Source organism: Coenobita brevimanus, chromosome 65 (genome assembly GCF_032717465.1).
Source record: "Coenobita brevimanus isolate Jiangsu-jjx chromosome 65, ASM3271746v2, whole genome shotgun sequence".
NCBI classification, from domain to species: Eukaryota; Metazoa; Arthropoda; class Malacostraca; order Decapoda; family Coenobitidae; genus Coenobita; species Coenobita brevimanus.
The window spans coordinates 42,845,837-42,861,352 of record NC_137018.1 but is presented as its reverse complement, the minus strand read 5'-3'; the positions used below and the strand labels follow the sequence as shown (position 1 = coordinate 42,861,352).

Here is a 15,516-nt window from a genome sequence, read left to right as displayed (position 1 = left end):
CAGCGAAAGGGTAAGTGAAAACCATAACTTCCCTTCCGCCATTTTGACACGTCCTTCCAACGCTGAATAAAATTGTCTTGAGGTAGCAAGAGTAGGTCGAAAAATATCATCGAAATGAAGTATTTAAATCGTCTTGTGATACGACAGTAGGAATTAAAAGTCGTGGCGTTCAGTAGCACAGTATATGTAAGTTCGATGATGATTTTTATTTCCAGCATATTTGAGAGCGATGAGTAAGCTGTTCCGTGCACGAGTAGTGACTAATTGTGACTGCATCAGGCAAAGCAAGTGTTCACACATGTTGCCAGTGTGATGTAGTGCAGCCTTACATGTTCACTTCCTCATCATCACAACAACGCTGGCATTTTATTCCAGCTAGCCTTAAATTATTTTGTTCAGCTAACAGTGAGTAAGATCCTGAGCATGTTGATACTGGTACTATTAACCTTCTCGTGATCTGGACAACTCCAAAGTTTTATTCCAGCCACTGCCAGATGATTTTATTTACAGTAACCTAGGAATGTTAAATCTGTAACCATTAACTCTCTCATTGACGGGACAACTCGAGTAGCCTGTTGTATTACAGCTAACTCTGCACTTTTTTTTTTTTTTTTTATAGTTTATTCCCCAGAGTGAGTTATGGGAGTCTGGGAACGTTGATATTGTTAGTTACCCCTCGCATGGTCGGTACAACTAGTATTTTTCTCTAGCTGATACCAGTGTTTGTGTGTGTGTGTGTGTGTGTGTGTGTGTGTGTGTGTGTGTGTGTAATAAAGTGGGTTTATATCTGTAGTGTTTAATTCCAGGCAAGTCATACGATTGTATTCAGCTGCGAGTCATTATGAAAGGGCGATATTGTAAGTAACTGTTGTGTTTGTGTTGTTTGTAGGTGTTCCTGGTGGTGCTGCTCCTGCTGTCCGTGGCGTCACACGTGGTGGTGCTGCGGTACCGGCGGAGGGAGGCCCAGCACCTGCCCCCGCCGCGGCATGCTGATGACGACGAGGCTGCTGTAGACCGCATAGCGTGAGTACATCTAACCACGCCCCTTCAGTACATTCACTCATTCATTTATGCATAGAGGAAGAGTTGGGGAAGGGGTTCTACTCGTAAACCAAGGATAGGGCTTGTATGACTTGTATTGGCTTGACGGTGTTTATTACAGTGTTCAAGGACAGAGGCTTGGGCTGCTAAGATGTCGGTAGTAGTTGGAGAGGTTTTATTAACAGTGTTCAAGGACACACAGGTTGGGGCCACAAGGGTTGTATGGGCTAGAAAGGTTTTATGACGATGTTCAGGAACGCGAAGGATAGGGCTACCGTACTAGGATGTATGATGTTAGGAAGTTGATGGAGTTTATTACATTAAAGAAACGGAGGATAGGCCTACTGGGGTGCTGGTATGAACACAGTTAGAATTAGGGATGGGTAAGGAAAAAAGAAAAGTTTAGTGATGACAAAAACTGAAGGAGATCATGACCGTGATATGTCAGTAGGATTTGTGACAAGGTTAATATATTTGTACTGACGGGTATTAAGTATAAATAGGAATGTATTAAGGCGATAAACTGTTAGTGATGATGGATATTAAAATGTACCAGTAAGTTGGAATGTGTAAGACGGGCAAAGCTGTAGATAATGATGAAAATTATAATATAATTAGGAATGTGTGAGACGGGTTAAAATATAGATAATGAGGGATGGTATAATGCTAGGAGGGAGGTTAAAAGGTAATAAAATGCAAGTGTCTGGGTGTTATTTATAGGATTGGTAAAAGTGGTATAACGTAGCAAATTTTGGATGGTTTAAAATTGCTTAGATGCAGACCAATACATATGGCAGCAGAGGCTCTGGATGCAGGTCAGTGGGGATGCGCTTTCATGTTACCCCGTTGAAGAGGTGAACAGCAACATATATATATATATATATATATATATATATATATATATATATATATATATATATATATATATATATATATAGATAGATAGATAGATAGATAGATAATGTATTATAGGAGTTAAGTTGGAAGTACACAGTATTGGTTGGAAATCATTGGGTGTCTGCATCATAATCTGTGAATCGTGTATTCTTAGTTTCGGCGTCATGAGTGAGGAGAGTTCTACATTTTACACCCTCGCGTCGGAGCATCTTTTACATTTTATTCTTACTGTTTTCAAACGATTTATTCAGCTTAGGAGAGGCATTGAACAGAAGGGGTTATATTAGGCTTTCATTAACCATTAACCCCTTCAGTATATTAAATTTATCCTAAATTGAGCCGAATCGTCAGGAGATGGCAAGAATAAAACACGAAAGACGTCATGGCACTGGAGGAATTAAAAGAGTTTTCTGGGGTGAAGAGAACCGAACTAGCCTGAAAGGAAGTTGGACTACGCACAGCTCTGGTATATATAACTTTGGGATGTAAGTTTATGTTAGGTGGTGGTGTATAAATAATCTCTTGGCCATGAACATGTGTGGGTGATGAGTTTGACGTCCTTAGTCTGCATGGCTTAGAAAGCTTCGTAGCGCCTCTTTCTTAGCCGTTAGTTTTGCATACTACACTTTAGTATTCACTTGTATCTTGTTTTTATCGTTTTAATATTGACAGTTTGTATCAGTAATATAGGATTATAGGAAGTATATTGAGGTATAGTGAGCAGAATAAATCGGTAAAGAAAAGGGGGTGCGAATCTCCAAAGCCACTAAAAATACGACCTTTAGTGTGCTCAGATGTAGTTGGGTGTTTGGCTCGGTTCCACCAGGGAACATGGAGACAAAGTGTGGTTAACTTCTTCGTAACACAGCTTGTTTTCATTTGTTCGTGTTACCTTCACACGAATTGTTTAGCTAAGGTGTGATATCTCTTAGTGAAGAAGTTTATAAATAAATTCCATTTTGCTCTAGACGATCTTACTTATCTTACGATGAAGGTTATATCAGACGCCTCCAGTTGGTAAAGGTAAAAACGTCAAAATATATCAGGGAAAATTACTCAGACTGAAGAGGTTAACCTTCTTTGTACCTTATTCTTGATGTCTGTTGCCAAACTATTTTATTCGGTTTAGGTAAGACCCTAACGACAGGTTTAAAGACCGTAATGGTGTGCATGTTGTCCATTATGGGTGTTAATGTGCGTGGTGATTAACGTGTATGGGAGAGAGGAATGACTGTATAGCGTGTGTATAGACAATGAGTGTGTGAGGGGGTACCAGCGGGATCTGGAAGGAACATGAGGAATTTCCAGGTAGAGTGTGGCTGGTTTCATGTACGCAGTATGGCCGTGGATGTAAGGTTAATTGGGGCGGATGGGAAAATAATCGCAGTTCCTTATCGACTTTGGTTCAACTGGTAGCTTATATAAAGGAGAAATGCCAGTAATAATGGTATGGAGTTGGTTCTACCAACAGCTTGTAAAGTAGAAACGGTATGGGATAGTGGCATTGAGTTAATTTGTTTGAAAGTCAAACTAATTATGTGGACAGACTGAGGGGTCAGTATTGATCTGAAAGTACTTTTTGGCGTTACAAATGAAAAGTACCGGTACGATGTATGCAGGCTGAAATAGATCTTCAGCCACCATACAGTTACAACGAAGGTGCATATTAGAACAAACTCATTCACAGTGCGTGTTTTATGAATTACGGAGGAACCATGACTGGTGGATTTCGAGATTGTTTAGTCGGGTCCAGTCAGCAGTCTTGCATGAATAAATTGTATCGTTAAGTGCTTCGTATGCTAAGTTTTGTGAAGCGGAAGAAGGATCGTACAGCAGTCTTGTTAGTTAATTCACCAGCCATCACAGGTAATAAAAATTTGCCTGAGATTCACTTTTGTAGGCCTGTGTTATCAGCGTTATTGAATATTGATTTGCATTCATGTTCAACGGAGAAGGGGAGGCCTGACCACTCTGCCAAGACCTTCAGCTTCGCCCTCTCCGTCGTGGATGACTACTGATGACGTCATAGTGTTAGTACACAAAGAGGCGAAGTGGCATTTAGAAACAGTACACGTGTTGGCAAGGGAGAGTACCACGCCCTTGCCAGCGGCTTAGTTCCTCCTCTTCCCACCCCCATCTTCCACGTCTTCACCGCCGCCAGCCTGTGTTTACATTGAGTCAGCTGATCGCATGGTTCGCGCTCGGTCACCACCTGTTGTGCAAGATTTAGCCGCGCTTTATTCCACGGTTTATCTCTGCTTGTGTGTGTGTGTGTGTGTGTGTGTGTGTGTGTGTGTGTGTGTGTGAGAGAGAGAGAGAGAGAATGTCAGAAATTATGAAGGAATACTTATTAGGTTTAGCAGTTTATGTATTCAGGTTTTACTTGGGAGGTTCAGTTTTTCTTTTTAAAGTAAAAAAAAAATAATGTATGGCATATAACCTCCCCTGCCTGACTTAACTAAAGCACTTTCCTCGAAATCAGATCAGGTATTAATATTTTGTAAACATACATACATGCATAATTAATTGCATACCTCAAAATCGACTCAGTCTCAGTAGCAACACCCTTGTCGTTAAAATCATGTCGTCATAATTAAATGAATAATGGACCCGGTGATCATATCGGTCAAAGGTTTGGCTGATGTGAGGTTGAGGTAACAGGCGAACAGTGCCACTCGAACCCTTATGGACTAGTGTTAGTGTCACCCATCCTGTCGAACATCCTGTGTGTATACCTCGCTGCCACGTATCCTGTCACGCCTTACTTTTAGTACTAGGGGGCGGATGATTCATGGTGTCGTCGTCTACAGTTTGTCAATAATTTTTCTTCGCCCAATCAGTTTCACTCATACAACGTTCTTTGCCATCTCTGTCTTAACTTGTCTGCACGATAGTTTATTATTATTATTATTATTATTATTGTTGTTGTTGTTGTTGCTATTTTATTCTTCTTATTTCTACTGTTATTATTATTGCTACTTCCAGACAGTATTACACGGCATATGGGAGATATGTTATAGGGCGAGTTAGTTATAGCCATCATTAATCCTTTCACCACAAGAGAACTCCATTGAGCCAAAGAAAAAAACAGGTATGATACATATAAAGGTGCTGCCGTACTAAAAGGCTTATTATCCTTCGTGTCATCAGTACACCTTCATGTTTCCACAGCTTCAACGTTTTTTCCACCACCAGTTTATTATCGTTCCACCTGCCTTATTTACTCAACATTCATAGTATAATCTATCCTTCATTTACCGCCTGGACTTGGTGACCTCTTCACCCCTAGCCCATCCATTCTCTTCCTTCCCCTCCCCCCTCTTCCCGTCTTTATATATGTATAGATAGATAGATACCGGTAGAAAGATAAACACACACACACACACACACACACACACACACACACACACACACACACACACACACACACACACACACACACACACACACACACACACACACACACACACACACACACACACACACACACACACACACACACACACACACACACACACACACACACACACACACACGCGCGCGCGCTGGTGGGCGTCTATATCAGTCCATAGTTGTTTTTAAGTAGCTGCATCACTTCTGAAATGTGTTATTTAGACATCATTAATACGTAATTATGCATCAGGTGTTAGGATGGCTACCTGCCCTTGGGGATGTACTTAGCTTTTGCCAGTTGTGGTGCTGAGTGGAAAGCTGATAATTACAGTGCATTAGAGAAATGTAATCGACTTCCAAGCTAGAGTAATGAAAAATAATTGTGAAGCTCTAACATATCTCAAATAAAATGCTTGTGAACATTGGGAATAGGAAAGTACTGGTATGGAAGTGGGTGAAATATAACTGATGTACAGGTATTGATAAAAAAACGAAGTATCGGAATTAATTGCTGTATATTGAGATGAAAACTAAAATTGTAATACTGAATAGTAATGGTACAGGGCCAGTTGAATGTAGCTGAGCAGATGTAGGGGAAAAAACGAGGAGGAAGAACCCTACCACATACCAAGGGAGATAAGAGGTCAGGAACCGGGCTTTCTGCTTAGCTTAGCCCATAAAGAAAGGCAGTAAAGCTGTGGCCAGTTTGAGTCAGCGGTGCTTTCGTCAGCAGGCCCGTGGAGGCGGAGAGGAGAGAGAAAGGAAAGTGGAAGGAAGGGAAGAAATGGGGTGGAGAGGATGGAAGAAAGGATGTGGCGATGAGAGAAACAAGTATAGGGGAAAGAAAGGAAAAGCAGAGGGGGAGAGAGAGAGAGAGAGAGAGAGAGAGAGAGCGAGAGAGAGAGTTAAAAGGCTGAATGAAACTGGGGTTAGAGAGTGTAAGTGGGAGAGGTAGGGGAGAGGACATAGGATATACGTGACAGTGAAGGAGGATGAGGGAAGGGAGAGAGGTATGATTCGGGAACCAGAACTAAAAGGAGAGGCGAAAAGGTGAATGGAAGAATGGAGAAGAGGAGGTAGGGAGGCAAGGAAAAGAATACGTGATTGATGAAAGAGGACATACAAAAAGTACAAGAAAGGGAGGAATTGATGGCCACTTATAAATATTATGTTTACTTCATTTTTTTTTTTTTTTTTTTTTTTGAGCTGTATGAAACTGAGACCTAGTACAGAGTTGGGATTTGAAATGGAGAAGGATGAATAATGCAAATAAAACTAGGAAGAATGGTGGGGAGACAGCAATAAAAGAGGTTAATAAGAATTTAAAAGGAATTTAGAGGAGGGAAAGAATAGAAGAATGTTACAATAAACGGAGAGTGAAGTGTGTGGGAATAGAAAATGGAGAGAGAGAGAGAGAGGGGGGGGGAGGGAGGGAGGGAGATGTTTAGAAGGAAGGGGAGAACATAGGAGTAGAAACAGGTTGGAAACGGGGAGAGAGAGGAGAGGAAGGGAAGGGGATTACAGCTAAGAAGGAAGGGTAGGCAGAGGGGCAGATAGAGTAGGTTAATCCCATCACTGCGTTGTTCTCTTTTAAGTACTTTATTTGTATCATGTTAGGTCTAAACAATTTATTCAGCTTACAAGGAAGCCTTTGGTACTGAAGGGAGTTCGAGAAAATAAATTAAACCCAACACAACTTAACCCTTCAGTTACCAGCGGTTTCACTTCATCCGAACTCAGTTTGAGGGTTATGGAGATAGCGAGAATAATGTATAAAAAAAAAAAAAAAAAAAAGGAAGTTTTCGTAGTGGAGGGGTTAACTGGCTACGATCTGTCTCATTCTGGCTGCCTCCTGACGGTTCTATTAACGCACAGAAGAACCTGTATTATTGACGGGATTAAAAATAGTTTCCATTAACCCATTTACTCCTTGGACGATTTTTTTTTTAATTGCTACCGCCAGATGATTTTATTTAGCTCAGCAGTTCGCAGTGAAGGGATTAAGAAGTAATACGTGGATATAGGAGAGAGAGAGAGAGAGAGAGAGAGAGAGAGAGAGAGAGAGAGTAAAGGGACAAGGGGAAAACAGAGTATGTGAGGGTATATGGATGATCGAATCACGGTAGTTACTAAAATGATGTAGAGAAAAAGTGGGGAGAGAAGAGTAATAATTTAAGGTTGAGAATATTAAAGGAGTAAAGATGACCTAAGCGTAAAGTGGTGATGGAAGCAAGTAGAAAATAATAATGGAAGGATAAGGGGTGGTAGGGTGAATAGAGGATAGGTCATAGTAAAGGAAGGGATTGAAATATGAAAGGGTGATGGGTGGGCAGTATTTAGGGTAGAAAATACATAGAGAGAGAGAGAGAGAGAGAGAGAGAAACTATGAATGAAGAAGAGGAAGGGGTAGAAGTTAGTTTTCAAGTAGCTTTTCAAAGATGGAAAAGTAGGGAAGTTATACAAGGATGAAGAAATGGAGGGAGTGTCTTAGTGATGAAAGAGATAACCGATGTGAAAGGCATGAAGAAATGTGAAATTAACAGGGTGTAACACAAAGAGAGGAGAGGGAGGGAGAGGAGGAGGGCGGGTGTGAAGGGTCGAGGGGTACATTCAGGCCTTGGGGGACGATAGGCGGGGCCGTATTCATAATAGATCTTAACCAGTTCGTAAGGTAAACAGGTCTTCATGGCAATTATTGTCAGGAATAGTTTATTTTTTTCTTTTTCGATCGTATTTCCACTTCATCGTTCGCTAAAGTTTGGCAGTGCAGTGTTTAGCAGCTGTACGAATGAAGATATAAGTATGAACGTGCAGTCTTATACACAGACAAAGAAAGTTTATGAATACGACGTGTGATTTCATGCTCGGAGGAAGCTATATCCTGAGGTCGACTGCCCTAATTGCTGCTGGTTTTGTGGAGTTGATGCTCACACGGTAACCCTTGTCCGGATCATTCAATTAACCAAACCTACACCATTCCACCGATAACTACCACTGTCATCCGTTCCCTCGCATGTGCCTTCTGTTTCCCTTACCCTTGTTTTAACACCTCACGAATATACCCTTACGTTGGAGGAGGAGGAAAGGAAGGGAAGCGTGGGGAAAGGGAGTGGGGTGGAATGTTGATAGCTATGAAAAGGTAAGAGCGGGACAGTAAAGGTGAACAAAAAGACTGGAAGGAAGATACAAGTGTCAAAGGAAGGGTAAGAAAGATGATACGATAACGAGGGTGAGGAATGGAAGAGGAAAACAAACACTGGACGATAAAAGATAGAAGGATTTGGCACAGAAGAAGGAGGAATACAGAAATATATGACGGAAGGAAATGAGAGGGAAACTAATGAAGCTGGAAAAAAAAAAAATGAGAAGGATGAGGGAAAGGAACAACAACCAGGAAGATGCGGCAGTGAGAGAGGGAAGGGAAATAGAAATAGAGAAGGTATATAGAAGAGAGATTGAGGAGGCGGCGGAGGGTGAGAGAAGGAAAGAGAAGACAAGATGTGACTTTAGGAAGAAAACGATGGAGGGAGAGAGAGAGAGAGAGAGAGAGAGAGAGAGAGAGAGAGAGAGAGAGATTGAAGAAATGTCTGAAGAGGAGGAGGAGGAGGAGGAGGAGGACGAGGGAAGGAGAGAGAAGACAGGATATTATGACTGCGAATAGGGAAGGGGAGGAAAACGATGGAGGATGGACGGGGGGAGGAACTGGAGGAAAGATGAAGACGTGGCTGCTAAGGAAAGGAACACAGAATGAGCTATAGTCTGACAGATCGAAACGTAGGGTTTTGGTGGAGTCACCCCCTCCCTGCACTGTTGCCACGTTTCCGAGCTGACCTCTCCATCAGCGATGACCTTGACACTGTTTCCCTCTTGTGATCTCCGTTTTTCTAATACCCCCTATACCCCTGCCACCAACACCCCCTATACCCCTACCCCCAACAACACCCCCATCAACAACACCCGCTATACCTCCACCACCAACACCTCCTATAAATATAGACCCCCACCATCAACACCTGTATAATAATTAGCCGTTGATAATTGCTATACTTTTATTGAGAGCATACATTCTACCCTATTGCTCAAACTCCCTAATCTTACAATCCCATCTGTCTTAATCCTTCCCACTGCCTTCGTTCCTAAATCCCTTAATTGATCTATTTTTAACCTAAGTGTCCCCACACCTTTTTAAACCATTTACCTCTCTGTCACTATTCTCCACCATATGTATCAACTTGTATTATATTGTGTATAGAACTTTCATACTGTATGCTGTACTACTGTATAATGTATAAGAATACCCACTGTTTAGTGGAAATAAAGTTTTATTATTATTATTATTATTATTATTATTTCTCTCTCTCTCTCTCTCTCTCTCTCTCTCTCTCTCTCTCGCTAGATTTTGTTATGTGTCATCCATGGTTTTTTACTTCCATTTTTATGTATGGATTATAATTTTGACTTTATTTCCGCACCACCCTTGAGGTAAAAGTCACGGCGCGTTTTTTTTATAGAGGTTTCCCCAATAGGCCTAAATCCTGTAGGGGGTTGGTGACCTCCCACAGCGTACACACAAACACGTGTCGCGTGAGTGCTGCCACCCCAGAGCTGTTTGATATATTTATTTTAATTATGAAAGGATCGCCTCTTCCCACTTTTATCCCTTCAAATTTTCTTGCAATTATACTTGCTAAATTAATTAGCAATGTTAGAAGTGTTGGGGAAGTAAATAATAATTAGAATATTTTTAGAGCAACACTGCCAAATTTTTATGCCACGTTTCTCTATTATCGTATAATATAGTATGCAGAATAGTTTTATTCTTCCTTGATACATGTCAGCACTTTCATTACAGTTATATTAGTATGAGTTATGTTTATGTATCATTCCTACTACACAAACCACAGGCGTTATACATCGTAGGGTTAGGAAACATGGCAATAGTGTAGGGAGGGGGTGACTCCACCCAAACCCTATGTTACGAGGAGGAACACTATAGTAAGCAGAGAGCGCATACCTCCGCCACTGCCGTTGCCATTAAAAAGGATCTAGATCGGGATCTTTGGATATGGGATCTGGATCCGGATTCGCCCGAAATTGAATCATTTCTTCCTTGGTCCATGGTCCACCTTTACACAAAATTTCTTTGAAATTCATTTAGAACTTTGTGAGATATCGTGTGGGATACTCCGGATCCGGATCCGCCCCAAAATTCAATTTTTTTTTTCCTTGGCCCATGGCCCACCCTATCACAAAATTTAATCAAAATCCGTTCATATATATATATATTTTTTTATAATAATCCCGGATCCGGATCCTTGGATATAGGACCCGGATCCGACTCAAAATCTAATAAATTCTTCCTTGGCCCATGGCGCACCTTTCCACAAAATTCCATTGAAATTCATTGAGAACTTTTGGAGATATTGTGCGGGATACTCCGGATCTGGATCGAATCCGGCCCAAAATTTAGTAATTTATTTCTTGGTGCCTGCCCCACACTACCACAACATTTCTTCAAAATTCGTTCATAAGTTTTTGAGTATTCCTGCCAACAAACAGACGGACAGACAAACCATCGCGGGGTAAAACATAACCTCCTTCGGAGGTAAATATGCAAGTTAGAGGAGGGTGGGGAAGGGAAGACTTCCAAGACAGGAAGCTGTCACGAAGAGGGAGTTGGAGGAAAGCAAAGATTGAAGGATGCAAGAAAGAAGGAAAGAAATCAAGTAAGGGCGTAAAACAAAGGAGAAAGTGGGGCGAGAGAATATTGAATATTTGTTGTTTATCTCAGCCTGGCGCGGTGATTCTGGGCTAGCATGACTGGTCCAAAACAGTTGTCGTCAAGGGTAGATTAATGAACAAACTGTTTGATCCCAGGGAGAAAGTATTACACTATCTATCTATCTATCTATATACCTAGGCTGCTTCCCCCAAGGAAAGGGAGGTAGCCGAGACAGGACGACTCACTCTCCATTTACTCATCCATTCAAACACACCGGTGGAAAAAAAATGGCAGAATGGGACAGATGAAAGAATTAGATTGGCGTGGTGATGGTGGCTGCGGTGGTGGTTAGGGAAAATTAAGGCTGGTGAAGATGATGATGATCAAGGAGCAGAAGTGAAGGATGGAGAGAGCCTGAGGTAGAAAGGTAAAAAAAGAGGTGTAATGACAAGTGAGTCGCATGAGGTAGAGTGCGCATGGTATGAGAGAATAGAAAACGAATGCAGAATGAAGGGAATATGAAAACAGAGGTACCCTAGGTAGAAGAAATGTGGCTGAGATGAGGTGGGAGGGTTTTAAATCTGAGATGCTTGGCAGAATGAGGTGAGGTAAGGATGGTCGAGGTGTAAGATAAAATCGGTAGATGAATACAGTGAATGGGAGATCATGAGAATAGAGGTGTGCGAGGTAGAAGAGAGATGGTTGAGGTAAAGAGAAGGGAAGTTACAGCTGACGAGACTATATTAGGTGATGGAGATGTAAGATGGATGCGATCGATGATTTATTGTGGGAGATGGAAGGTTGAAGTGTGCGAGGTGCGATAGGTGACGAGTTCCACACGTTTTAAAGCTGATGAGGTCGAGAAATGACGTGAGGGAGATGGTGAGAATGTTGACTGGGATGAAAGGTATCGGGGTGCAGGGTGGCGAAAAGACTGAGGAAGTGTGGCATGAACTGATATGAGAGGAGGGAGACTTTGTTATGACAGGGAATCGATATGTAAGTTGAAGAGTGTTAGTGTGCTGAAGGTAATGAGGTGAAGCATGTTATTATTTATGAGAGAGAGAGAGAGAGAGAGAGAGAGAGAGAGAGAGAGAGAGAGAGAGAAGCCACAAATATACTCATAGCACGCAGAGCTTACAGTACCTGCCAGGTGATCTGGTCTTAGTCTGAACTCCATTTACTTAAGAACAGGATAAATGAAAGAGAGAGAGAGAGAGAGAGAATGAATGAATGAATGAAAGAATGAATTCCAACCTGTCTTGCAGCCCAAGGAGGCTATCCTGCCTTAAGACTAATGAAAAAGAGCCTTGTTTTTTAGATACAAAAGTTTTATAAGAGAAGAACCCTATAGGAGAGAGAGAGAGAGAGAGAGAGAGAGAGAGAGAGAGAGAGAGAGAGAATGAAAGAATGAATTCCAACCTGTCATGCAGCCCAAGGAGGCTATCCTGCCTTGAGACTAATGAAAAAGACCCTTGTTTTTTAGATACAAAAGTTTTATAAGAGAATAACCCTGTAGGAGAGAGAGAGAGAGAGAGAGAGAGAGAGAGAGAGAGAGCTCAGTGACCCCGCGCGCCCGCTGCTCTCTTTTCTCTCTCTCCCTCTTGAGCTGTCTGGAATGTTTACATGTGACGTCACGCAGTCAGTTGGTTTGGGCTGGCGAGGGGACAGAGCTCTTATCATATACTGTACATGTATATGGGCCCTGATCATATGGAGGAGCCTTCTCATGAGTAGCGCCGCGTAGTTTGTGCCCACCGTCAGGGGCCCAGGGAGGCGCTGATGATGTTTATGCATCACGCCTGACGCCCGCGCTTTTTGAAATCAGCCGATGAATTCGGAATATATAGTGCCATAGTCCACTGCACTGGTAAAACATAGTGCCATGGCCCGCTGCGCAGCTTATGGAAACAGCGAAACAGAGACAGCAAACTAAGCTAAGCTAAGCTAGGACGGCAAGCAAGCTAAGAACGTCTGCCTCCATGGTGAAGGCAACGAGTGCGGTGTTTTAATATGGCGGCCAAAGTCACACTCACTGCGACGATAGTCACTCCATTATTATAGAGTTCAGTGGCAGGGGGGTACTGCGTCTTGCCCATGTTAATTTCAACGGTGTAACATTTTTATATTCTGTACTGGCTCGTTGTGTATCATGTATATTGTAGCCATGTATTTGTTCATGAACCTTGTGTGACTTTTATGTGGAGTGAACTTTAGTATTTTTCCGTGGAATCTTTATCTATTTTTTAAAGCCATTTATTTTTGTAGAGTAAAAGGGTCATGGGGTACGATGGTTGTCTTATAGATGTCGTTTTATTCGATTAGGAACACACAGGAAATCATCATGAGTAGCGAGCAGAAAGTATCGCTAATCAGCGGAATGTATGTACTGTGTAGGTACTAGTCATCCGCTTGAGTAGTTGATTGCATTTAATGGAAGAAGAATAGTCATGGCTGAGTAAATATCCAGAAAATCAACATATTTAAAACACGTTACATTGCTACTGGACGGGGTGAATTCGGTTAAGAGACAGATGAAGTGATTTAGGAAAACTACCGTACGTAGCTGATGGCCAGATACTTAGAACAGAAGCATAGGTATAAAACAGTACATTGCTACGCAAGGTTTAGATTAATACTGTAGTATTATTGACTGAGAAAAATAATAGTACGTAAATACTTAGATAATGACCTAACGTGAGTAAAAACAGACATCGCAACTCAGCAAGATTTATATACGAGAATCTTGCAGTAGGCGGATTGGGTGCTGAAAACGTGCTGGGGTTAGAGTGATGGATATGGTAGAGTACGTTGTGCGGTGAGGCAAAGGTTGGAGCCCACGCCACACCCACCCAGGTAAGCAGACATCAACATAGACGTTCCGTAAAGGGTGAAGGCTGCCCTAAGGTTAAGGCACATATTCGTGTTGACTTAGCAGGCTTCGCAGCGCATTTTTCTTACCCGTTTGTTCGTTTATATCTTTCAGAACATTACTTTTTCCATATTTTACCACCTATATCGATATATAAGAGACAACGTGTAACAAAGTAACGAGTGTAATATGCAGAATAAACAGTTAATGAAGGATTACTATCATAAGAAGTTCCCTAAGCCAGTGAGAATACGACTCTAAGGCCAAACGCCTTCACCATCTACGCTGCCTCCCGCTTCATACCCCGTACCCTTCATCCTTCCCACTCCCAGCAGAATTTGTTATTTACTTATCTATTTATTTGTCATTTGTTTATTTAGTTTTATTTGTCTGTTTGCAAGTTTTTCTTTTCTGATATGAAAACTCGTACCTATGGTCTTCCAGTATGCAATTGCAGTAGCTAGCTAGACGTCGAGTGTGGTGTTTGCAGAGCAAATTTACTTTTGTTTTATCGGGCTTACTTTTGGAAACGCATAGTGGTTACAAGGCACAAGGCGAAGCAGTGGTCACAAGACACAAGGCGAAGTGACTCACATGTTTGAAACTCCCAGAGATGAAAAAAGGCGTATAGAGACAGTAAGAATGGAAGTGTTTAATATTCTGGACATTAACATAACCTCGGGCCCCTACCCCAAGATTGTATAAAACTGGAATTCCTAAACAGCTCATCATCAGCGACTTATTTCTGCACCTCACATATTTATAGTATTTTGTGTTACTATAGTATTTTATGTTACTGGTGCAGTCTATGCCGATATATATAAAAACAAGTATATAATAGCTAACAAGTTGTAGCCAAATAAGACACGCAACGAAGTCTGCCATGCCAATGAGACTACGTTGCTGGTGCCATGTATTGTTACCTGTACCGCTTATGCTGTGTGCCTTGCGTTGTAAGGCAGGGTGGCATGTGTGTTGTGTCTGGCTCCGTTTGTGTGTGTGTGTGTGTGTGTGTGTGTGTGTGTTTCAGGAATGTTGATGTAGGTCTTCGTCAACCTTTGTCTCCATTCTTTTCCAGCTGCATGAATTTACTTCATTTTTTCTCTTTCTTGTTTTCTGTGTATGTTTGTGTGTGTGTGTGTTATTCACAGGTTCGGTCAGGATCACTTGATGGTCATGATCGTCAGCTTTTACCCTCCCGGAAGGGAGCTGAGAGCTCATATAGTCCGATCTAAGGGCAAGGCTGTGTCCTTCACACGAGCACACACCCGTCCCCTTGCTCGAGGGGGACAGTAACCGCCCACATCGTCAGTGAAACATTTCGCAACCTGAGCGAGGCGCGAACTCCCGTCTACCAGATGGCAATTGAGAACGTTACCACTGAGCCAGCGAGCGGTGTGTGTGTGTGTGTGTGTGTGTGTTCGTTTTTAATCCTTTCGCTGGGAGGGCTTTCCTTCAGTTAACCACTGATAAGTTTACTACCGGTACCTGCAACCTAAGGGTGTCTTTAGATCCGGGAGCATCGCCTCGAAGTCTGTGCTCAAGCTGGGGGTAAAAATCATTAGGAAGCGGGAAGAATTAAATTAAAAAG

General features: G+C 42.0%; 1 protein-coding gene across 3 annotated transcripts in view; it reads left to right on the top strand.

Annotated features, from left to right (window-relative positions):
• The window catches only part of lili (LMBR1-like protein lilipod), a 103,869-nt gene that overhangs the window by 28,827 nt on the left and 59,526 nt on the right, over positions 1-15,516 (top strand). For all 3 annotated transcript variants that reach the window (XM_080276564.1, XM_080276562.1, XM_080276563.1), the window contains exon 2: positions 890-1,023. In XM_080276564.1, coding sequence (XP_080132690.1) covers positions 890-1,023 — 134 coding nt within the window. The remainder of the gene's footprint in view (positions 1-889; positions 1,024-15,516) is intronic.